The sequence below is a fragment of the Carcharhinus amblyrhynchos genome, chromosome 1, assembly GCF_965287045.1.
Source record: "Carcharhinus amblyrhynchos chromosome 1, sCarAmb.v2.hapA, whole genome shotgun sequence".
NCBI classification, from domain to species: Eukaryota; Metazoa; Chordata; class Chondrichthyes; order Carcharhiniformes; family Carcharhinidae; genus Carcharhinus; species Carcharhinus amblyrhynchos.
The window spans coordinates 71,238,131-71,264,324 of NC_137324.1; the positions used below are offsets into that span (position 1 = coordinate 71,238,131).

Here is a 26,194-nt window from a genome sequence, read left to right on the forward strand (position 1 = left end):
AGCTGCAGTGGAGGGAATGAATGTTTAAGGTAGTGGATAGGCTGTAGATAAATTGGGGGTTGTTTTCTCCTAGCAGTTGTCAAGCTTTGAGTGTTCACAGAATGACAGGAGCCGCAGTTATCCCAGTAAGTGCAGCATCTGATCTGCTCTTGTATCCATAATACTTGCCTGGCTCTGTACAACTGAAACACCCTTTACCCCCACCCTGACATGGGACTGCCACACCTGTACTTTAAAAGACACAGGAGCATGGAACACAAATTTAATTCCACTCCATTGCCTGAATAATTATTATGTTGCTGTCAAATCCAGCTGTACCAATTTATATACTGAAATTGGATAATTTTACTTTGGGTATATGTAACTCTAGCTTCCTCTGTCCAAAACTCTGGAATTCTCCCCACTCCCCCACACATCAAACCTCTCTGCCTTTCTGTCTCTCTTTTAATTCTTTAAGTTGCTTCCCTTCAGCCTCTTTGACCAAGCCTTTGATCCGCTGCACACTATATCTTTATGTAGCTCCATGTTCAATATTTGTCATTATCTTGGGATGCTTTGCTGTGTTAAGTACAATGTTCTAAATGTAGTGTATTAGGAATTGGGAAGGCTACTGATCTTATTTTAGCCAATTAACGGAAAGCAGAATTTCATTCACGCGTCTACAGTGTTCCTATATTTTTTATAACTTAAAAAGAACAATTAAACTTTTCACTGGTTCTTTAGACAGCACCTTGTCAAGTTTTCAATTCTACTTATATAATTTTGTGATACTTTTATAATTTTATGATAATTTGTAAAGAGTTCCCCCAACGCCAAAAATAAGCAGTCTAGGAAGATAAGATGATAGTGAGGATGAAATTTTGATTTTCCCCCATTGGCCCAACCGTCTATCTATTTGCACGTATAGGATAAGCAAAGACTAAAAGACTAATAGAATGCAGCTGAAAGAAGTTCATATTTTTTAAAGTGCAAACCAAAATGAGGAGAACTAGGAGCCAAAAATGATTTGTTTCTGGAAAATGAATTTATGCTCCTGAGCTGTTGAGAGGGGAGATGACCACAAATTCTGGCCAAAATCTGTAGAGCATTACATTACCACACAATTTGGCTGCAGTCTATGATGCATGTTACAGCGGAACAGACTGTGGCCAGAGTAAGTATCTGTTTTCAGTTGCCTTCTTTGAAACCATCCCATTTTAATGTTAATCGCGGAAGTATTTGCACTTAGAATTGGGTGTTTCATTTTAAGGTCATTTAGGGCCAGGTCTGATGTAGCGCCACCACACAACCTGATTGGTGCCATTTGGAGTGGCACGAACCCTTCTGCTCCATGATGGTCATCCCACACCCCGCTGCTGATATTGGTTTTCCTTCTCGCTGTCCTCCTTGCTGAAGCAGCTCTCCTTGTCTCTCGTCGCTCAACTCCAGAGTCCTCACTCCACAGAGAGGTTCAGGAGAGCAAAATGACAAGATGAGGAGGAGAGGCTTGGTAAGAGGATGGGTTGGGAAGCACAATTTGTGGCGATTAGAGGTTTGGCAAGCAGGATTGACAGAGGTGGGAGGACTGGAGAGCGTGAGAGGTAGTGAACTAAAGAATGAGTCTATGAGGAGTGGAGACAGGAGGTAAATGGAAAGAGTTAACACAGTTCTTTCATATTTTTAACTTTATTTCATTTACCAGTATCGGAATTTAGCGAAGTAATGTATTTCAATTTACAGGGTATAATTATTAATGTTATTTTTGGTGAGAAAAGCCCTACAGTGCCTAATTATAACTTTTCTGCAGTATAAAAATCACTTAAAGTTTCTTCACTTAAAAAGTTGCAGTTTTCAAGAATGCATCTACAACTAGTAAGGAATTACTGACAGGGTTTAATTGTCTCTTGAGCAACACAAATGGGGAAATGATAATCTATGCCAAAGGCAAATGTATATTTTTAATGCTTAATATTTGAAAGCTGGCTAACATTTGTTAATAATTAACATATCTAAGGAATTTTATCAAAATTCGCTGGACTCTGGGGAAATGCTGGCTGATTGGAAAACAGCTAATGTTGCGCCGCTGTTTAAAAAAGGGAGTAGACAAAAGGTGGGTAACTACAGGCCGGTTAGCTTGACGTCCGTAGTTGGGAAAATGCTGGAATCCATCATTAAAGAAGAAATAGCAGGACACCTGGAAAAGATTGGTTCGGAAATGTAGTTTTCTATGTTAACGTATTGTCTTTTTATTCCACAGGGTCGGTCCACCTTGTTGCCAAACGAGGGGCATGCACACGGTGGGTCGTGCGTGGGCTGCTCTTGGAGGTTCCGGGAGTGGCCTAGTACTTCGTGTCGTTGTGTGTGCTTAATCCTGGACCAGCAGATGGGCACCGCAACAGCTCAGTGACTATCACTGCTAGCTGTGCAGATACATGGATTTGGGCCTGTGTCTGTGGGAGTTTGCGCATTCTCCCTGTGGTTGCATGGGTTTCCTCCGGGCGCTCCGGTTTCCTCCCACACCCCAAAGATGTGCTCTTAGGCTGACTGGTGTACCAAATTGACCCTATTCTCCCCTGAATCTGGCTACATTAGGGGTTCCACTCACATACACACAGGGCGGGGTAGGTGTGGGAAGATGCGGCGGCATGGGCTCGTTGGGCCGAAGGGCCTGTTTCCCGTGCTGAGATGTTCTTTGTTTGTTTTGATCAAGCAGACGCAGCATGGATTCATGAAGTAGAGAGCTGGAATAAATGGGTGCTTTCCTAGTTGGCAGTTGGTGACTAGTGGCGTGCCGCAGGGACTGGTGCTGGGGCCTCAACTATTTAGCGTATACATAGATGATCTGGAGGAGGGGACTGAGTGTAGGGTAACAAAGTTTGCTGATGACACGAAGATGAGTGGGAAAGCGAGTAGTGTGGAGAACGCGGAAAGTCTGCAGAGAGACTTGGATAGGCTGAGTGAGTGGGTGAGGATCTGGCAGATGGAGTATAACGTTGGCAGGTGTGAGGTTATCCACTTTGGAAAGAATAATAGTAAAATGGACTATTATTTAAATGGTGAAAAATTACAACATGCTACTGTGCAGAGGGACCTCGGAGTCCTTGTGCATGAATCACAAAAACTCAGTTTGCAGGTGCAGCAGGTGATCAAGAAGGCAAATGGAATGTTGGCCTTTATCGCGAGGGGGATGGAATATAAAAGCAGGAAGGTCTTGTTGCAGTTGTCCCTTTGTACTCCAAGTCATTCAGCAGAGGCTAAACTTTACTTCAACCTTTTTAGATTCCTTTTGGTAACCTGTGCATTAACCTTCTGTGATCTGTGTTCTTGGACACACAAACCCTTCTGCTCTGCCGCAGTTCCTTGCCATTAAGAAAACAATCTTTATTGGGTCCAAAATTACCTCACATTTACTCACACTGAATGCAATCTGCCTACTTAATCTGTCTATGCCTATTAATTACTTCCTCCTCTCATTCACAGTTTACTGTGCCTCCCTATTATTGTCAGCTGTAAACTTTGATGCAATAACCTCCTTGGTGTGGGAGAAACACTCTTCCAATATGAAAGATTATGTCATGATGCCCTTTCCGCAAAGATAAACAAGATGAATCTAACTTAGCCAGCTACTGTCCTATAGTCATCCTCCAATTCATTTTGCCAGGAATCACCAATAATGCAATTAAGCAACAATTAGTTACAAATGATCTGCACTCAATTTGTGTCCTGTCAGAGCCACATAGTTCCAAGATCCTCCCAAAACAATGACTAAAGCAGAGACACAAGACTGAATGCCGATGAGAGGCAAACATAACTGTTCTCATCTCAAGTCAAGGCAGCAGCTAACAGGATACACTTCCAAGAAGCCCCATGGAAACAGGGGAAAGTGAGGGGCTAAGGGGAAAAGCATTCATAAACTGTAGCCATATCTCAATTCCCTATCTAATGAAGGAATGTTCTCATCACATGGGCTGCCGCAGTTTAAGGAGAAGATCCACAACTACATTTTCAGGGTAACTATAGGCAAAAATTAATGGAGCTCGCTGAAGCAGGCAAACAAGGAGATTCAGGTGAGAGTACTTGCATCAGATTCCTGGTATCAGGAAAACTATTTTCTATTCAGTTAGGAAGGTCTTGATGCAGGAATCCCACCTGCCAACAACGAGATGTCAATTAGGCTCACTCATGAGCCACTTGAAAGCACCACTTGCTGAGCACACAAGAACTTAATGGTGGCTCAGGGGTTCAATTGGATTTGCGCAGCTCTCCTGTGCCTCCTGAAGATCGCCCAGCAATCCTGTCTGGTTTGCATGTGACCTTGTAGGGGTGTGTCCCTTGTTGTCAGACATTAAGTGCCTGATCAAGAAACCCAGCATTGGGAAGGGCCACTCCTCCTGACATCGCCTCTGATCCCCCTGCACCTTCCATCCATCAGCCATCATCCACTTAGGTTCATGGATCCAGTGATGATCCCTGCACTGTGCTTTGGAACATTACAGACAGCAGCCACCACTCCCAGTGGTTCTGCTGGTACTGGAAAGCTACCAGCTTCTGACAGTCTGGCAACTTTTAGAGACTGAATTTCCACTTTATTTGGTATTCAGTTACATGGAAGGTCCAATATTGGCCTGTTTGGTGCCTGAGAGAACACAAGCCTTCGCCATGGAAGCAACTCAAACTGGTGTGATGTGAAATGCACCCTCGTCATGTTGCAAAATAAAATGCTCCACTTACACGAAATACTCCCGAATTAAAGCATGATTTAAAAGTATATAATTTGTTTAACAAATCATTTAGTCTTTTTTCTGAAGCTTACTTAATTTTCTTTACTGCATTTACAAGGAGGACTTCCAATGACCGCATTCGCAACACAGGGAAGTTACATTTTCTTGATTTTCAAATGAGATTTTCATTGAAAAGTACGTCTGGTAACAATTTACACATTTGCTTAATTTCTAAGAATCATGTTGTAAACAGCAGTTCTTATTTATGGAATCATATAGTGCAGAGGAAACTCTATAGGCCATCGTGTCTGCACCAAAACATGTGAAATATCTGATATCCCACCTAATCCCCATTTATCAGCAGTTGGCCCATAGCCTTGAATGATATGGCGTGCCAAGTGCACATCCAGGCATTTTTTAAAAGTACATGAGGCAACTCACATCTACCACCCTCAGGCAGTGCACGACAGACTGCCACCACCCTCTGGGTAAAATTTTTTTTTCCTTACATTCCCCCCTAAACCTCCTGCCCCTCACCTTGAACTTATGTCCCTTGTGACTGACCCTTCAACTAAAGGGAACAGCTGCTCATTATTTACTCTGTTGATGCCCCTTAATCTTGGACACCTTGATCAGGTCACCCCTCAGTCATAGAGTAAGTAGAGGTTTACAGCATTGAAACAGGTCCTTCAGCCCAACTTGTCCATGCTGTCCAGTTTTTACCTCTAAGCTAGTCCCAATTGCTCGCATTTGGCCAATATCCCTCCATAGCCATGTACTGTCTAAATGATTTTTAAAAGACAAAATTATATACACCTCTTCTACTACCTCTGGCAGCTCATTCCAAACACTCATTACCTTCTGTGTGAAAAAATTGCCCCCTCTGGACCCTTTTGTATCTCTCCCATTTCACCTTAAACCTATGCCCCCTAATTTTAGACTCCCCCACCTCTGGGAAAAGATGTTGACTATCTCGCTGATCTATGCCCCTTTTTATTTTATAGACCTCTGTAAGATCACCCCTAAGCCTCCTACGCTCCAGAGAGAAAAGTCTCAGTCTATCCAGCCTCTCCTAATAACTCAAAGCATCAAGTCCCAGTAGCATCCTAAGAAATCTTTTCTGCACTCTTTGTAGTTGAATAATATCCTTTCTATAACAGGGTGACCAGAACTGTACACAGTATTCTAAGTGTGGCCTTATTAATATCCTGGACAACTTCAACAAGATGTCCCTACTCCTGTATTCAATGTTCAGGCCAATGAAATCAAGCATGCCGAACACCTTCTTCACCATTCTATCCAACTGTGACTCCACTTTCAAGAAGCAATGAACCTGTATTCCTAGATCTCTTTGTTCTATAACTCTCCTCAATCCCTACCATTAACTGAGTAGGTCTGATCTACCAAAGTGCATCACTTCACATTTATCTAAATTACACTCCATCTGCCATTCATTGGCCCACTGGCCCAATTGATCAAGATCCCCTTGCAACGCTAGATAACGTTCTTCACTGTCCACAATGCCACCAATCTTAGTGTCATCTGCAAACTTACTAACCGTGCCCCATAAATTCTCTTCCAAATCATTAATATAAATAGCAGGGAACAGTAGACAGAACACTGATCCCTGAGGCAGGGCATTGGTCACAGGCCTCCAGTTTGAAAAACAACCCTTTACAACAACCCTCTGTTTTCTGTTGTCAAGCCAATTTTGTATCCAATTGGCTTCTTCATCCTGGGTCCCATGACATTTAACCTTATGCAACAACCAATCATGTGGTACCTTGTCAAAGACCTTTCTAAAGTCCATCGACTGCACTGCCCTCATCTACCTCCAATGGAAAACTCCCAGTCCATCCAACCTCTCTTCATAACTTAAGTGTTCCATCCCAGGCAGCATCTTGGTGAATCTCCTTTGGGCCCACCCATGGTGCAATCACATCCTTCCTATAATGTGGTGACCAGAACTGCACAAGGTACTCTAGTTGTGGCCTCACCAATGTTCTGTACAACTCCAACATGACTTCCTTCTTTTTGTAATCAGTGCTTTGATTGATAAAGGCAACTGTCCCATCTGCCTTTCTCACCACCCTACTAACATGCTCTCTGTCTTCAGAGATCTTTGGACAAACATGCCAAGATTCCCTTGTTCCGCAGAACTTCCCACTGTCATGCCATCTATTGAATACTTCCTTGTCAAATAGCTCCATCCAAAGTATATCACCTCACACTTTTCAGGGTTAAATTCATGCCACTGGACTACATCTTACCTGTATCTGGATCAGTGGCTTGAACTCTCATTAGCAGTGTTTTATTAGCTGTGTTTTCAAAAACAGATACTGTATATGGATCAGATGAAAACACTGGTGCGTTATCATTCACATCCTCCAGTGTTATAATGACATCAGCCTGGCAGAAACGACCTCCTCCATCAGTGGCTTTCATCAATAGGTTATAAACTGCTCGCTGTTCACGATCAAGTGGAGCGAAAGTTTTCAATTCACCTAATTATTTAATAAAAATACAATTTTTTACTGAAATGCTTATTACATGACAAATCTTACATTTTCTGGATATTAGTAATTGATATTCATGTGCTTTCAAGAGAGCTTTCAACTCTTTCGTTATCAGATAAAGCGATAACATTTAACAAATTTGTAATATACAGCCCATACGATTTTGGCACAGATGTTGTCACATACTTCCATTCAATATATAATTGTAATTCACTTTCAAGAATAACATAAATCAATTCAAATTGTGCAAATAAGACACTTTAAAGTGAATCCTTGCAAAGTTCGAATGCACTCTTTTAATCACATCAGCAGTGCTAAATAAACAGAAGCATCATATCTTGCTACAATAGTACAGCATGAATTTTCTCACCAGTGTCTGGATCTAGTCTGAATTTCTCTGCACCAGTTCCATGGAGAGTGTAAGTGATTTCAGCATTTGAACGGATATCTGCATCCTCAGCCAACACCACAAGGATTAGTTTGCCAGAAGAAACATCCTCTGCAACAGTCTCAGTGTATAGTGTCTGAAAAGAAAAAACATATGCAATATTTTTCTTTTAGATGTTTTCATTCCACTTTTCCCACCCTCTAAAAACTATGAAATAAACAGCATATGATGGAGACGTGGAAGAAAAATGCTGTTGCAGTTCTTAATGATTTTTAAAGATCAATTGTTAACAGTGAAAATCCTTAACCATTGCACTAAATCAACTAAATATCATCACTTTTTATTTATTGCTACTATACTGTCAATCTTTTTCAACTCTTGCCACCTAAAATGCCACCACTTGATGGTTACTATCCTTGCTGCAGTGGTACTGAAAATCTTATTGTAACGTAACAGCAATTTTTAATGCTATTAGATCTAATACCATTAGATTAGACATTACACATGGACAGCTGAAATTAAGTGCAAGTTTCAGGTCAAGTGACATTGAAGAGTGGGGAATAATTAGACCTAGAAGTAATTCAGTTCTTAGTTTAAAGTTATATACATTCTGCCTCAATTTTCATCCTTCTATTACGAATCTTATAATGGAATTCTCTTAAATAAATACTACCCATTGCAGTTAGACTCTCTTGGAAGAAATGTCACTGACAAGAGGAAGACTATAACTACTGGATCATAAATATGCACTGGCAGTTTCTAGTTTAAATGTGGGTACAGGAATTGAAATTGAAGAAAATTGGCAGCAAGTGGGCACAGGCATAAGATACAATTTACATTATCTATTATATCAAATTACATTATCTCTTAATTGCAAAATCCATTGCCACAGTTACTTTCTTAAATTTAAGTTTATTTCTTAATGTCACATGTAAGCTTAAATTAACACTGCAATGAAGTTACTGTGAAAATCCCCTAGTTGTCACACTCTGGCGCCTGTTCGGGTACACTGAGGAAGAATTTAGCATGGTCAATGTACTTAACCAGCACTTCTTTTGGACTGTGGGAGGAAACTGAAGCACCAGGAGGAAACCCACACACACACAGGGAGAACATGCAAACTCTGCACAGACAGTCACCCAAGCCAGGAATCAAACCCGGGTCCCTGGCGCTGAGAGGCAGCAGTGCTAACCATTGTGCCCCCCTCCATACCAACTTACATAAAATTCTGTTCATGTGCTTTAATTGTAAATGCTGGAAAACAGCAGATAAATTTTTTAAGCACCGATCATTAAAAAGTTATCCACCTGGTAAAGGAAATTATAAACAAGTGTGGATTACGCTGCTTATTAACCTTTTGCTGAAATGTGCAGCTGATTTCAACAAAGCTAAGCAGATATTACACAGGAGCTCAAAAATGTTTGGTCTGAAAGCAAAGCAAGGTAATTTGAACCTTGTATATGTTGCCTTTGGAATAGGGTGTACATTTTGGGCATCTACCTTCTAAAGGAACTGATGGATTGGAATGGGATTAGAGAGGAATCTTGAGCATCATTATTAAACTTAGCACTTCAATTATAAGGTGTTGAATTTATTTTCACTGAGAAAGATTGCTGTGAACTGCAGATAATGCAGAAGAAAGTAACCTGTGAGAAAATGCTATTGCGTATTTTTGCACAAAGGAATAAATTAAGTAGCCTCATGTGAAACTACAAATAGTGAGAATTTTCCTTCATAGATATGGAAAAAGTCATGCGAAAGAGACTTAGTATTTAGGTAATTAACACTTAAAAGTAGAGCTGGAGGAATAAGAACATAAGAACATAAGAAATAGGAGCAGGAGTAGGCCATCTAGCCCTTCGAGCCTGCCCCGCCATTCAATAAGATCATGGCTGATCTGTTGTGGCTCAGTTCCACTTTCTCGCCCTCTCCCCATAACCCTTAATCCCCTCTCTTATCAAGAACCCATCAACCCGCTTCTTAAAAATATTTAGCGAGGCAGCCTCCACCACTTCAACGGGCAGAGAATTCCAGAGATTCACCACCCTTTGAGTGAAGAAGTTCCTCCTCAACTCCGTTCTAAACCGCCTCCCCTTTATCTTGAGGCTGTGCCCCCTAGTCCTACTGTCTTTTTTGAGCGGGAAGAGTCTCTCCACCTCTATCCTATCCATCCCATTCATCATCTTATACGTCTCAATGAGATCTCCCCTCATTCTTCTAAACTCTTAACGAGTACAAGCCTAGTTTATTCAGCCTCTCCTCATAGCTCAATCCCCTCAACTCCGGTATCAGCCTAGTAAACCTCCTCTGCACTCCCTCCAGGGCCAAAATATCCTTGCGCAGGTGCGGCGCCCAAAACTGCACACAGTACTCCAGCTGCGGCCTCACCAATGCCCTATACAGCTGCAGCAAGACCTCCCTACTTTTATATTCAATCCCCCTCGCTATGAAGGCCAGCATCCCATTCGCCTTCCTGACCACCTGCTGCACCTGCAAGCTGGGTTTTTGCGACTCATGCACAAGGACCCCGAGGTCCCTCTGCACCGTCACCTGCTGCAGTTTTTCGCCACGTAAGTAATAGTCCTTCCTACCATTCTTCCTACCAAAGTGGACCACCTCACACTTGCCAACATTAAATTCCATTTGCCATTTCCTGGCCCATTCGCCCAGCCTATCTAGATCCTTCTGCAGACTCTCCACACCCTCCGCACAATTTGCCTTTCCCCCAATCTTGGTGTCATCAGCAAATTTCGACACCCTGCACTCGGTTCCCTCCTCCAGATCATCTATATAAATGGTAAATAGCTGAGGCCCCAGCACCGACCCCTGGGGCACCCCACTAGTCACCAACCGCCAATCCGAATAGCATCCATTGACCCCCACTCTCTGCCTCCTATTTGACAACCAATCCTCTATCCACGCTAACACCCTACCCCCAACTCCATGTCCCCTGACCTTCTGCAATAACCTCTTGTGAGGTACCTTGTCAAATGCCTTCTGAAAATCCAGAAAGACCACATCCACCGGCTCTCCTCTATCCACTGCCCTAGACACATCCTCATAGAACTCCAGTAAATTTGTCAGACACGACTTCCCTTTAATGAAACCGTGTTGCGTCCGCCCTATCAAGCAATAAGTTCATGATATAGCATAAACAAAAGAAGGAATGGATGTAAAGGGCTGAAAGACATTTTTCATGCACCTTGCTTTTACAAATATTTCAGAGTTATAAGTGTCCATGCCCTTGAGGCATGAGATTGATCTGATCAGAAACAATGAGCAATAACAGAACATTTCTCTGACCTTCTCTATGGCTTGACAGTGTATAGTGGACTTAAGTATGGCAATAGTCTTGGTGTAAAATTGTACTTTGTGCTTCCCATTGTTTTTGCCTCAGTAATGGTGAACATGACAAAAATTTTAAATAACAAATATCTGGCTTTGCTAGGCACAGAGAAATGCCAAACAGGGTTTAAAGGGCCACAACAGTAGTTAAATGGTAAGAGGGGTTATGAATCTTATGGCATTCCCTTTAAGGGTTCAACTGGCATAAGGCCTGGATAATTAACAATCGCCTGGGACAGTTTGGTGCCCAGTACATTTCCTGTTCAGTCCAGATGCAGCAAAAAACAATACAGATTTTGGAGCCAACTCAGATTTTTAACATGAGAGAAACAAGTTGTCAAGATTCAATTTCTCCTCTTGCTACAGAAATAGATTAATAGCAAGCACTGACTTGACCAAAATAAATCTATCACAATAAATATTGCAGAATTTCTGTATAATTATACTGATCATTCTTTTCTTGGCTAACTCAAACTTATAACATTGATTGAAATTACAACAGTTGCAGCTATAAATAGAATTGACTAATATTTCAACAAGACAGGAATCAAGAATTTTTCTACTGAGAGAAGAACAGTGATATTTGAGCTATTTATAGGGAAAATAATGACCATTAGTTGGAGCTGTGACTCAATCTGCACAGCACTAAAAAAGGTGTGCAGCATCATGTAGTTGTCAATATGCTACAAGGCACTAAAGCTTTTGTGGACGTGCTCTCCGCAGGTTATGCCACTGGTAATGCATCTATCTTAATGTATGTGGATAGCAAATGCGCAAGAAGGTTTTTTTGGTTATTTTTGTCACAGGGCAGCTTTCCATGAGTCCTACCAGGGTCTTGTTTGCGGAAATATGCACAACTGAGCAACACCATCTGCTAGATATGTATGATTTCTGTCACTGAGCCAGATTTGATATCCTCCTGCAACCTTTTAAACCTTTATCTAGTTTCCATCATTAGCTTTCCTGAAAAGTCAATGATCCGCAAAATATCAAAGCTGAACTTTATAAAAAGCTGTAAGAATTCAGTGAATAAATTTTTAAAAATGAAATCATCTCATACTGTAAGCTCTGTAAATTCAGGTGAAATTTCTTTATTGTGGGATGAATAGTTTCATTGAATTCAAGGTGAAGCTATATAAGCATATGAGAGAGAGAATAGAAGGATACACTGACAGAGTTAATGAAGAAGGGTGGGAGGAAGTTCACACGGACTATTAACATCAGCATGGGCCTACTGGGCTGAATGGCCTGCTTCTATCCTGTAAATACTTTGCAACTTGGCAATGCTCCTTAATTTCTTATTTTTGATAATTGTACTGTATGAATGCTTAATACATTGGCATCAAATTCCCATCTCATTGTTTTAACTAAAGGCTGATCCTTTATCAAAAGTCATGATGTGGGTATGCCGGCGTTGGACTGGCGTAAACACAGTAAAAAGTCTGACAACACCAGGTCTTGAACAGCAGGTTAGGTGTAAAGATTCGCATTCTAATCAGTAATCTCTAAACTGTCTGTGCTTTATATGCTCTGTCTGAGGCCAGAACTCTCCATTCACCTGACGAAGAGGGTGTCCCTCGAAAGCTTGTGAGTATATTATCAAATAAATAGGTTGGACTAAAACCTGGTGTTGTCAGACTTTTTACTGCCTTTATCAAAAGGGCAGAGAAAACAATCTGATGCATTTGTGCATGAACTGTATACAGTAATTCCTACATCTCTAATACTTACCTTTTCACAAATAGGGTTGTTATCATTTGCATCAAGGACTTTAACTTCTACTACTGCTTTGGCCACTAAAGTTCCATCAGTAGCTGTAATGTTTAAAAGATAATGATCTTTCTTCTCCCTATCCAAAGGTTTTCTGACATAAACCTTCCATTCATTCTGAATGTGCTCAATTGCATATTGCCCCAGAGGATCGCCTCCTGAAAATTAATAAAATTAACATTAAACAACATAGCACTGTATTTACAAACAAAGGAGAAAACAGCAATAACTAATGCTTCATCATTCACATTAGTACTTGATAAAAAACAAAGATTTTGAAACGTATTGAAAACATGTGTGTAGCATCTTATATCAGTCGTGGCATAAAATATAACAGGAAGGAGGTTATGTCGAGCTGTACAAAATGTTGGTTAGGTCACAGCCGGAGTATTGTGTGCAGTTCTGGTCACCTCATTGTAGGAAGGATGTGATCGCACTAGAAAGGGTACAGAAGCGATTCACCAGGATGTTGTGTAGGATGGTGCATTTGAAATATAAGGGGAGACTGGATAGGCTTGCATTGAATTGTTTCCTTGAGAGCAGAGGAGGTTGAGTACTGACATGATTGAGGTGTATAAGATTGAGTAGTATGGACAGGTGAATAGGAAGCAGCTGTTCGCCTTGGTTGAAGGGTCAGTCAAGAGGAGACATAGTTTTAAGGTGTGGGGCAAAAGATTCAGAGGGGATTTGAGAAAAGAGAATCTGGATTGCATTGCCTGTGAAGGTAATGGGGGCTGGGAACCTTAACCTCTAAAAAGTATTTGGATGAGCACTTGAAATATAGCATTCAAGGAAATGGGACAACTGCTGGAAAATTGGATTAACACAACTTGTGTTGGTTATTGTTGGTGCAGACTTGATGGGTACAGGGCCTTTACTGCACTGTACAACTCTATGACTATGACTCAGCTATTTACCATTTATATAGATGATCTGGAGGAGGGAACCGAGTGTAGGGTGTTGAAATTTGCTGATGACATGAAGATTGGTGGAACGGCAAATTGGAGAGTCTACAGAAGGATCTAGATAGGCTGGGCGAATGGGCCAGGAAATGGCAAATGGAATTTAATGTTGGCAAGTGCGAGGTGGTCCACTTTGATAGGAATAATGGTAGGAAGGACTATTACTTACGTGGCGAAAAACTGCAGCAGGCGACGGTGCAGAGGGACCTTGGGGTCCTTGTGCATGAGTCGCAAAAACCCAGCTTGCAGGTGCAGCAGGTGGTCAGGAAGGCGAATGGGATGCTGGCCTTCATAGCGAGGGGGATTGAATATAAAAGTAGGGAGGTCTTGCTGCGGCTGTATAGGGCATTGGTGAGGCTGCAGCTGGAGTACTGTGTGCAGTTTTGGGCGCCGTACTTACGCAAGGATATTTTGGCCTTGGAGGGAGTGCAGAGGAGGTTTACTAGGCTGATACCGGAGTTGAGGGGGTTGAGCTATGAGGAGAGGCTGAATAAACTAGGCTTGTACTCGTTAGAGTTTAGAAGAATGAGGGGAGATCTCATTGAGACGTATAAGATGATGAATGGGATGGATAGGATAGAGGTGGAGAGACTCTTCCCGCTCAGACAGGATAGTAGGACTAGGGGGCACAGCCTCAAGATAAAGGGGGGGCGTTTTAGAACGGAGTTGAGGAGGAACTTCTTCACTCAAAGGGTGGTGAATCGCTGGAATTCTCTGCCCGTTGAAGCGGTGGAGGCTACCTCGCTAAATATTTTTAAGATGCGGATTGATGGGTTTTTGATAAGCGAGGGGATTAAGGGTTATGGGGAGGGCGGGAATGTGGAACTGAGCCACAACAGATCAGCCATGATCTTATTGAATGGCGGGGCAGGCTCGAAGGGCTAGATGGCCTACTCCTGCTCCTATTTCTTATGTTCTTATGACTCAAAGCTGTTGCTTAAATCTGGCAGCAGTCAATCTGGTTGGATAGCATTGGACTTTCAAAAAAGGTTGTTCCAGCAACTGAGCCTCCTAAAACCTTTATTTTGTATTGATAGTGTTTCTGGCATTTGGTCATTTAGCAACTCTTGGCATCTGAGTCCAGATATTGAATTTCAACAGACTATCAACCATGAAGAGACTCATAGTCAAGTCCAATGTGTAACTTTACAAACATGTAAACACATGAACCTTCTAATCAGGATGTGAGGTGAGACGAGACACAAAACAGTGATCAGGATTTTGGGGTTGGACAGAGAGGGGGCATGTTCTCTTTTCTTACTCTATCACTTTTTGTTCGTCTTACATTCAACCCTTGTTGCCCCTTGTGACCAGGAGTTAGACCCTTGTACGGATTACTACCTCAGAAACACAGTAGCCAGAATTTTACCACACCACTCGCCACGGGAATTGGAGCGGGCGAGGGGCGGACCATAGAAAAGCCCATTGATCTCAGGCGGGATTTTATGGTTTTGGGACAAGTAAGGCTGTAAAATCCTGCCCAGTATGTCGCTCGTTACTCTGCCCAAGATCACATAGGTTGGGAATCAAGCATGAGCATCTGGTGTTCAGAGCCAAATGCTGCATTCAGTGGCACCTTTACCTACTTGCCAAAGGAAAAGATCTAGTAAACAAATTTCAATAAATGAAGTCATTAGTAAAGACATTCATTTCCATTGTCTAAAATGTGCTTTAGTGTGCTAATGGTAACGTTAAATCAATAAATTCTCAGCAGTTTACACATTCCATTTCTCTCAAATATAAAACAGTATTTACAATTTTAATGTTGGCTGGTAGCAAGTAGTTTCCCAATTTTATATTCTGACTACAGGCTCTGTAAAAACAAAACAAACTCCTCTTGCCAACTTGTGACTGTGGGCTGAGGCTGGTAACAATGAAATAAAATGCTGCATAGAATTATTTTGTTATTAAAATGCTGCATAGAATCATTTCAACTAGGGAACACACCATGAAAAGGGATGCAAAGTTAAATCATTTGATCTGGTCAAATTCTTAGTAAAAGACATAGCTCTTCCTACGTGGTTTAATCACTGACATATTACTACTCATGCAAGTGAACTTTGCTTCCCATCAAAGCTCTCTGTGCAAATCAATTACAATTCATCAGTAACTCTCCATACACTTCATCTCTGTCTCAATAATGTACTTTCAACTGGGAGCACGCCAATAAGCAAAACTCAATAAGTAATCAGAAAAGGCTAACAGGCTAACCTCTACAACATCAATCCGATTTAGCTTAACATCACCAGTGAAATGTGAAAATACCTCTGTGCAATATAAACACAGAATATCATGATAATGGGGGGATGTCAGTGGAACAAGAGTTACGTTGCATTTTTCAAAACAGATTCTGTAGAAATGTGAGTAACAATCATTTCCAAACAAGTGATGAGGTTAATTGACTCAATGTTAAGCACTTCTGTGACCATCTGCCATTTCATCATTTTGGCAGCAATTTATATCAGCCAATGAAGAAATCCATAATTCCATCTCAGAAAGTTCACTGATATGCAATTTAACCAACGATCACAAAAATGGTCAGTGGAGAAATGGGTGTTGGTGCTTGGAAGGAATAGTTTGAACAATAAAACTGCAGATTCATAAAAATCCTGAAACAGATGGAATTCTGCCAAATTTCTAGTTCATTTTCAACTACATAATGTTTCTGTCAAAGATAAAGTGCAACTCCTAGCGTTCCTTTATCTTGTCACAAACAATGGAATGAATGGGGTTAAAATTGATTAAGGTCTGTTTTTGGGCACAGGGTTACACTTCACGATTTGTTCCCATTAAGCAAGTAACCCACTAGCTTGCTGCTCATTTATTTGATGGTAGTATTGACCTAAGTGGGGCTATGCAGCTGGCTGCCTGGGAGTTCCACAGCGGACCAAACAGTGTGCACACAAGTCATGTGCTTCTCTTAAAAGCAGTCAACCGCTCTTAAAAGCAAGGTTTGGAAGGAACTGCTGCTGATTGCCTGTATTGACACAGACTGCATGAGGAAGTTGCACAAATGGAATGCCATAGAAGACAGAAGGAGCACCTAGGTTTAGAAACACTCTGGTGAAGGCTTTAATGGTGGAGGATGGAGATTATTGTGCAGGAGAGCAGGGGTTCCTCAAAGGAAATGACAGCAAGTGGCCAGGAAGGTCAATGCCCACAGATTCTATCTCTGAGGAAGAAGTAGCAGTGCTGCAAAGTTCAATGACTATTGAAGTCAGCAAACACACCCCCACCCACCACACTACCAATCTCACATGCTCTCAATATACATTTATGTTATTTACCCACCAGTAATTTCTAACAATCAGGACCCAGGCCTAACAGCCAGATACTCTACTTTATCCTACAGTGCAGAAGGAGGCCATTCAGCCCATCAAGATTGCACTGACAACAATCCGCCCCCAGGCCCTATCCTGTACACCCATGTATCTACCCTGCAGGTCCCCCAACACTAAGGGGCAATTTCACCAATGCACCTAAACTGCACATCCTATGTGGGAGGAAACTGGAGCACCCAGAGGGAACCCACACAACACAGGGAGAACACGCAAACACTACAGAGTTCCCCCAAAGCCGGAACTGAACCTGGGCTCCTGGAGCTGTGAGGTGGTAGTGCTAACCACTGTGCCACCCACATGAACGCACATCAGGGATTCTCTGGAAGCACTTTACAAACCTGCAATCTCTCCATCTGGAACAAAATGGCATGAGTCACATGGAACACTGCCTCACCTGCAAATTCCCCTCCAAGTTCCAGACTTGGAATGGATGTTGTTCCTTCACTGTTGCTTGGCTCAAAATCCTGGAACTCCCTTCCTAAAAGTATTTGAGTGTACCTACACCACGTAGACTGTAGCATTTCAATAAATGCTGGCCTAGCCAATGGCACCCACATTCCATAAAATAATAAATAAAACTGTTGTGGAGATGCACAGCAAATCAGTAACACTTCATGTTACACAGGGAAACAGAAATTCCTTTCGGCTCACTTACAGCGGTAAAACTGGTGTCAAGCACAAAATATGTGCCCCAACTAGAAGGCCCGAAGGTAGCTGGAAATTGGGCCCTATTAGTACTACTTGGGCAAAATGTCATGGGCAGGCCACCCATTTAGAAGATGTCTAATGTTAGGCTGCTTGCCTCACAATGTCAAATGTTTGTCAGGCATTCTTTGGGCGTAGAATGTTCGGTCTCCAAAATTGGTTCTCTGCAACAATTTTATGAACATGAAACAGGTGCAAAAAGATTGAATTTCTAATCAGATTAGAAACTCCGGGACTAAGTGTCTTGGGCTTGGCAAAAATTGAACAGAGTTAAGTTACTGCACAATGCTACAGATATACAAAATGCAATGATTTAAATCTAACAGCAAGGAATGGGAAACAGATACTTCTGATTTCTTAGTTATCAACTCCATTAACCTAAAAAATCTATGTTCAGCTCTTACGCGACTAAAATGTTAACATAAATATGTTCAATCCTCAATATGTGCACAAAGCACCTGTACTTTAACCAAGTCCTTACCTGTAATGTAGCAGGTAACTTGTCTATTGACTGCTTCAGTGTCAGCATCCGTGGTACTCAAGATGGCTATCACTCCACCGGGTGGGTCATCTTCACTCACTGTCCCTTTGTAGACTTCAGCAGTAAAGCGTGGAGGATTGTCATTCACATCACTAACAGTGACATCCACCACTGTAGATGTGGACAATTGTACCTTTTCTCCGTGATCTGATGCTATCACCATGATGCTGTACTTTTTCTGTTGCTCATGGTCTAACTCTTTTAGAGTAGTTATCCAACCTGTTTCACTGTTAATGGTAAAGAGCTCCAATATTTGATCAAACTCCTGAGATTGAGCTAAACTGTAAGTTACCTGACCATTGATTCCAGAATCTAAGTCAGTCGCCTTTACTTGAATTACTGTGGTACCTTCAGGTAGATTTTCCACAACAAAGGCTTCATATGGGTTAGAATCAAAAATGGGAGGGTTGTCATTTTCATCTTTCACTTGAATACGTACATCCACAGAAGAAACTATTTCATATTCCTCATGATGATATTGTGCCATGACTGTAATCTGGTACCATTTTGTTGTTTCATGATCAAGTTTCTTTTCAGTTTTTAATCTTCCAGTGTTCCGCTCTATGGCAAATATTTGATCCATATTGCTTTCCTGGGTATTGCCCTTCACAAGGTTATATACCAGTGGTTGATCATTTTTTGCTCTAATTAAATCAATCTCAGTTCCAATATTGATATCTTCAGAAATTGTAAATGTGTAGAAGGGTTCAGGGAAGACTGGAAGTGGAACGTCGGGTGGGAGAATTCTAACGTAGACAGGGACAACAGATTCCTGCTGTGGCACTCCACCATCTTTAGCTCTTACAAAGAAAGTATAAAAGTTGTTTTCTAATCCTATCAGACTTTCCTTGGTGCTGATGAGCCCAGAAAACGAATCAATTTGAAGGTTTTCTTCAACATTGTCAGAACCTGCCTCAATGCTGTAGACAATATCCGCATTACTCCCTTCATCAGCATCTGACGCTATAATCTTAATGACTGAGGATCCTTTTGGTGCATAAGAACCAATGTTTACCATGTACTCAGTAGCTCGGAACTGAGGCACATTATCATTTTCATCAGTGAGTATAACATTAATATTGCAAAAAGCCACTTTACCACCACCATCTTTTGCCATAATACTGATAATGATCACCTTCTCCACTGGGTTCTCACGATCTAATTTCTCTAATGTGAAAATTTTTCCTTTCTGTTCAACAGAAAATCTATCTCTTGCAAAGTCATTAACAATGAAATAACTTATGTGTCCATATGTACCAGAATCTTCATCGGTTGCCTTTACTTCAATCACCAGTGTACCAACATCAGAATTTTCAGCCAATTCCACTTCGTAATTAGTTTGGTCAAAAACAGGGTTATGGAAATTTGCAGTAATAATGCTTACCCGAACTTTTGCTGAACTTCTAAAAACACCATCTGATACAGAGACATTAAGATTGTAAACGTCCTCCAGATTCTGCTTGTGCAAGTTTGCAACTGTAATAATGCCCGACTTACTATCAATTGCAAAGTTCATATGCTCATTGCCAGATACAATTGAATATCGAAGTTTCTCCACATCAGAGGTGTCTGCATCAGAGGCCTGCACATGCGTTACAAAATGCCCACGTGTTACAGGTTCACTTACAGAGGCCTGATACAGCAGTTCATTGAACAGTGGCGGGTTGTCATTCAAATCAGTGAGGTGGACAGTTAGAATAATGTCACTAGTAAGTTGAGGCTTTCCACTGTCCAAGGCTCTAACAAGGAGATTAAACTGCTGATTCTGTTCATAATCAAGCATCCGCGCTGTCAAAATGAGGCCACTGCTGCTGTCAATGTGAAAATATTCTGAGCTTTTGGTCTCATCTTCTACCAACTGGTAATAAAGAACTTTATTCATTCCGGAATCCGAGTCCGTAGCAATGACCTGAACTACTGATGTACCTACTACAGAGGCCTCAGATAGAGTCGCAGTGTATTTCCTCTCTGTAAATATTGGAGGATTATCATTCACATCTTCTACCACAATATCAACAAATACTTCGGCATGAGATCCAGTCAGTGAGTCTGTTGCTCTTACAGTTAACTTATAAGCTGGGTGCATCTCAAAGTCAAGTGAGCTAATTACACTTACAACTCCTGTGTTGAAGTTGATTGTAAACTGACTGAAAGGATCTCCATCTGTAATACTGTAAATGACACGAGGACCTTCTGGACTGTTAGCCTGTACATACACAACAGGAGTGTGCAGTTGAATATCCTCAGGTATCTCAATACTGTAGAATGGCTTTTCAAATACAGGCATAGCTTTGTTTATAACAGTGATAGGCACTTCAACTTCTGCTGAAAGTGACACCTCTCCTCCATCTTTTGCTACAACAGTAATAATGAACTCTGCATTTGATAGGTTGGGTTCAAAGATCTTCTTTAGAGATATTTCCCCCGATGGTCCTACCTGAAAATGTTCATGATGTTCTTTGAGGTAATAGTAAACTTCTCCATTTTTACCAATATCCTTGTCGATAGCTGAAACTTGGCGAATAACGTGGCCAACTTCAGCATCAACCTGGACGACAGCATAATAAGGCATGTTGACAAAAATTGGAGCATTGTCATTAATGTCTTCAACAATAACCTTCACAACAACATGAGCAACTCTTGATGATTTCTTTTCTTCACTAATTTCAACCACCACATCGTACACTTCCTGTACTTCCCGATCAAATGGAATTCCCGTAGTTGCAAGAACACCTGAAGTGTGACTGATTTTAAACTTTCTATCAGGGTTCAGGATATGGTAAAATAATGGTTCATTCATTTCATTGCCCATTGTGGTGATAATGGCGATCGTTTTAACTTCCGTAGAGTTTTCCTTTACAACAGCAGAATATGAGCTTTGTGTGAATTTCAAGGGGCTTTCTTTGCTTTCTTTTATATTTATGTGCACTGACGTTGTGCTTGCAAACCTGCCATCACTGGCACGAACTGTAAGTTCATATCTGCTCCTCAAGTGAGTCGTGTTTCGCACTGAAATAAGTGCTGTCTTTGCATCAATGGAGAACTTCTCACCAATGTTACCATCAATTATGGAATAAATTAGATCTGCGTTTGAACCAGAGTCTGCATCTGTGGCATTTACAACAGTCACTCTCACTCCCTTATATGTTGGCACAAGAAGAGACGCCTCATACATATCCTGAGCAAATACTGGAGGACAATCATTTACATCAATCAAGTGAATGGTAACATTTGCTGCATGTTCTGCAAATAACTGTGGGTTTCCACTGTCACGCACTTGCACTGTAAAATGAAAAATATTGGTTTGCTCATAGTCTAGTTTCAACACTGCACGAATGGCACCTGTGCTGGAGTCAATGGCGAAATATTTTTGGGCAGATGGGTCAGCAAGTTGATACACCAGAAGAGCATTGGATCCTTCATCAGCATCTGTGGCTTGAATCACCAGTGGAGTGTTTTTGTCATTCAGAATAACGCTGTTGACAGGGGCAGATTCGCTAATGATTCCTATATATTCTGGCTGAGTGAAAACTGGCATATTGTCATTTTCATCTTGCAGCTGGATCAAAACAGTGATATTGGTAGATAAGCCAGCCATATTCGTAGCTTGAACTATAAGCCGGTAAGAAGCCAATCCTTCATTGTCAAGTGCCTTTTGAGTGATTATGACGCCCGAGTTAGGGTTGATGTTAAATGCACCATCAATATTTCCATCTTTTATTTCATACACAATTGACGATTGGCTGGATGCAGTTGCCAGGACGACAAAACTACCAATGCTGGCTCCTTCGCTTATTTCTGCATAGTACTCTTTTACTGCAAACTTTGGTGCTGCATTGTCTGAAATGGTCACGAAGATACGAACACTAGTAACTGCACTCATTGGAGGGTTTCCTCCATCAGTTGCTTTGACAACAAGTTCATACTGCCGACGCGTACTACGATCCAGACCTTTTGCAATGATAACAGTACCCAAAACTGGATTGATGGCAAAACTGTTGCCAGTATTCCCTGCAAAGAAAAACGTACATATATTGTAACAACAAATAAGAATAAACACTGATAGATGAGACATATATTTATAACATATAATATTAATACCGTCAAATAGTAATTTGTCATCGTGGTGTTGGATACTGGATGGAGAATGGGAGCAAAAATGGTCAACTCCACAGGACTATGTACTCCACCAAGAGCATCTGTGAAAATGCCTATAAAGGAGCCCCAACCATCATGGCGAAGTATCATGATGATATTTCATGATATCATGAAGTGAGCACAGTGCAATTACTGCATTAGACTGTTAGGCACCTATTTCATACTTTTAAAATAAATGTAGCATTATATAATTTCCCGAACCTTGCTTTGTCTAATGATAGCCTAAAGTAACCACATAATGTATGATCACCCTCATATTGATAACAATTAAAATTAAAAGAAGTTATCTAGAACTCAACACTATTGTTTCAATGCTATCAAATGGAATCAGTTGCACATATGTCAAACACTTTGCTCTGGCTTTTCATCCCTCCACCTGTTTTGGAACAGAGACAGAGAATATTTAAAAATAGCAGACATAATCTGATTCCTGGATTACTAGTTCAATTTTTATGGTCTCATGATAAGGATGCAGATAAAGAGCAATCCCACCCTTGCCTACTGCACTGCAAGGGTAGCTATTTCAGAGTCAGCAACTTTCATGGAGTCCGGCAGGCTTTTGCAGGAGACATGGTTCATTGCTCCTCAAAAGATAGATGAACCATGGGGATGCCTAATTTAGAGTTGGAACTTTGACGGGTATGTTTAAAACGTGCTGTCAATGGTACATGTCATATTTAGATGGAGTATGATGAATTTAAGCATCTTTTAGTAATTGATGATAGGGTTTGTTCTTAAAATAAGTGACCATTAAATGGACCAGCATCGTGGAAATGTTCCAGCAGATAAAGTAGCTGTCTACATCCTAAATAGAGGGGACCCTGTTGTTTGAATTTCATATTGATTTTATGTCATGACATCTGCTAAGCCTCTGAAGCACTCTTCCAGTGTTGAATAGATACAGAACCATTGAACTCTATAACACTGATAAGTCTTTGAAATGTTCACAAAACTGCCCAAATAAGCAAGCAGGTACACAAGACCCTTTGGAAGAAATTCCTTTCTGATGAGATGATGATCCAGTTCACAAAATGTTTAATTTTTATTGACAGGTCCACTATTTGTCCAGCCTACTCAAAAGGTTTCAATATATTCAATGTTAGAAAATTTGCTAACACAGTTTTCCAACAGAATCAAATTATGAAGGCTTGGCTGATCTCCAAACCAAACTGGTTCATCTGTAATATCATTTGCAAAGCTATGAATGGGACTTCTTTTGTTTAATTGATAGCTATATGCATTTTTAATCACATTATCTATCTTTGAAATTTCTGTGCCTGTTCGTTTATTTGGAAAAGAATACGAGGTTATACATGGACTGTTTATGTTGACAGTTCCATGGGCATTTCAAAGGCTTGCCAGTATTACTGAAGGGCTCATTGGTTCTGTGTTTAGTTGAAGAATGGTTATGGAAGTTGTATGGGAGGTGGGGAGGGAGTGGTGAAAGAGACACAAGGTGTGGGTGGTAGAGTGAGGACTATGGAACCCCACAACTGTGAACAGAACTGAGCCAATGTCTCCGCAGATAGAGACGAACTTCCTAACTTGCATGCCTTAGCATTCGCAGAGTCGCTGACTCTCGATTTCTGCCTGGAAGACAAAAATCCAGCCCTTTATTTAAAATATATAATGCAGCTTATATCTCACAACTACTGATGACTATCTATGTGGATTGTTATCTTGTGGTATGCACAATAAACCTAAACTCTTTCCATCTTCCAGACATTGAAATAACAAGAATTTGGTCAAATTACTCAGTCACTTAAAATGAAAAATACTGAATTTAACAACTGAATTTAACAAAAAAGAACCACTTAATACTTCACACTGCTTGGTAGTTTTTGACTTTCAGATTTTTTTGCCCTCCACACAAATCCAAACTGTCTCATAAATAATGCCTGAGCCATTCCAGACATCTGAGGAATGTGCTTGCAATATGTTTAATCCAACATTCACCATATTTTCCACCCCCAATATCATTGTTTCTTGTATAAAATACAATGCTGGGAAAATGGAAAAAAATGTCCCCATAGGTTAACAATGTGCCAATTAGATTCATCACAACACAATCCAATTATTTATACTGACTGGAATATAAAAATCAGTATATTTCAGACAGAGTTTAACAAATTTGCACTGCTGAACTGAAACCTTGCATTCCTGGGCTGCAGACCCGCAATTTGGATGTGAAAACTCTCCACAATTTTCCCTTCATAATTGTTAAGTGTCTGAGTTTACCCTACAAAACTGGAAATTGTTACCAATTAGAGCCACACCTCAGCAGTAAAGTTTAAATATGACTGAATCTGGAAATAGTTTGAGCTTCCTGACTCTGACTCCTTGAAAGGTTGGGGGGTGTCTATGTGGTGATGGTTACATAGCCGATACTCGGTCTATTTTCCACCTAATTTGAAAATCTCTCCCATTTGCATTCAACCAGTATTTTGTCTTTCAATTTCAATTGCTTTCACATAATTTTCTTTTATTTTTAAATTTCTTTATTTTCTCATCTTTTTGTTTGTGTGAACCTGCCTTCTCACAAATAGTTTACAGGTTATTCAGCCTACAAAACTATCTCAATGTGATTAGTGTATTGTTGTTTTCCCTATCCTTTTTGCTATTTTCTTAATTAAACACTAAAATGTTTATTTATTATCTTTTGATTGAGAGCTCTGATGAAGGATATGCACCTGAAATTTCATGCTCTCTTTTCTCTTTACAAACATTGACTGCACTATTGGATAGTTTCCAGCTTTTCCTGTTTATATTCAATATTCAGTTAACTTAAGTCTCAAGCCAAGAAGAGGTGACGTGAATATTTACCTGATTCAATAGCGTAAATAATTTCTGCATTTCGGCCCTTGTCTTTATCCAGTGCAGTAACTTGTAATACTGCTGAATCAATTGCAGCAGATTCATACACACGACCAATGTAAGAAGAACTAGTAAACCATGGTGCGTGGTCATTGGTATCTTCAACATTAATAATGACTCTCACATAATTGCGTTTGACAGGAACATCCTGATCTCGAACCTTTGGAAGAAATTAATAATGGAGTTTATCATGACAAAAATAATCAGCCGACAATCTCTTAATGGCTGTCCTTCTTTGCTTCATTTTCAAAATTATAATGGAGGCAAAACTGGTGATAGCAAATGGGCAACTGGTTTTATATCCCATCCTGATTTTCGCATTAACGGTAAAGGGAATCTGATGGGGTATGAAATGTGCTGCCTTTTCACCATTATTTTGCATTTTTTCCAACTTCAACCCTGTTTTCTGAACGACAGCAGCAGTAAGACTCTATGATTTTTAAAATTCAGTTACGGGAGTGGGCATCGCTGGGTAGGCCAGCATTCACTGCCCATCCTTAATTGCCCCTGGGAAAATGATGGAACCATGGACAGAAATTTTCAATAAAAAATACACTCAATTATACAAATAAGTGGGAATATGTGACACAAAGTCAGTACCATCCCTACTACCTAGAGAACCTGATAAAGAGGTCGGGGTGGCAGGTCCTCATTTAAAGAACATAAAAGTAAAGCATAAATAATGACTTGGAACAGGTGAATATTCATGATCCTGAAGTAACGGTATCTAAATATCTATGTAAAAAAAAGTTTGCAAAGATATACTAAGGTACTTGAAGCAAAAATAAACAGGTTATGTAAATTATGAGGTTTCTCATGATGGGAAAGAAATGAAAGGCTCGTAATAGACAAGTGCAATTTGCAACAGATGGTGAAGCTCCAGACATGTGTTTG

At 40.7% G+C, this 26,194-nt stretch overlaps 1 protein-coding gene across 6 annotated transcripts in view; it reads right to left on the bottom strand.

Moving 5' to 3' along the window:
- Positions 1-26,194, bottom strand: part of fat1a (FAT atypical cadherin 1a) — a 215,094-nt gene that overhangs the window by 45,577 nt on the left and 143,323 nt on the right. For all 6 annotated transcript variants that reach the window (XM_080186730.1, XM_080186775.1, XM_080186757.1 and 3 more), the window contains 5 exons: positions 25,250-25,460; positions 18,209-22,279; positions 12,681-12,877; positions 7,587-7,740; positions 6,971-7,204 (listed from right to left, as the gene is read on the bottom strand). In XM_080186730.1, the coding sequence (XP_080042856.1) occupies positions 6,971-7,204; positions 7,587-7,740; positions 12,681-12,877; positions 18,209-22,279; positions 25,250-25,460 (4,867 nt within the window). The remainder of the gene's footprint in view (positions 1-6,970; positions 7,205-7,586; positions 7,741-12,680; positions 12,878-18,208; positions 22,280-25,249; positions 25,461-26,194) is intronic.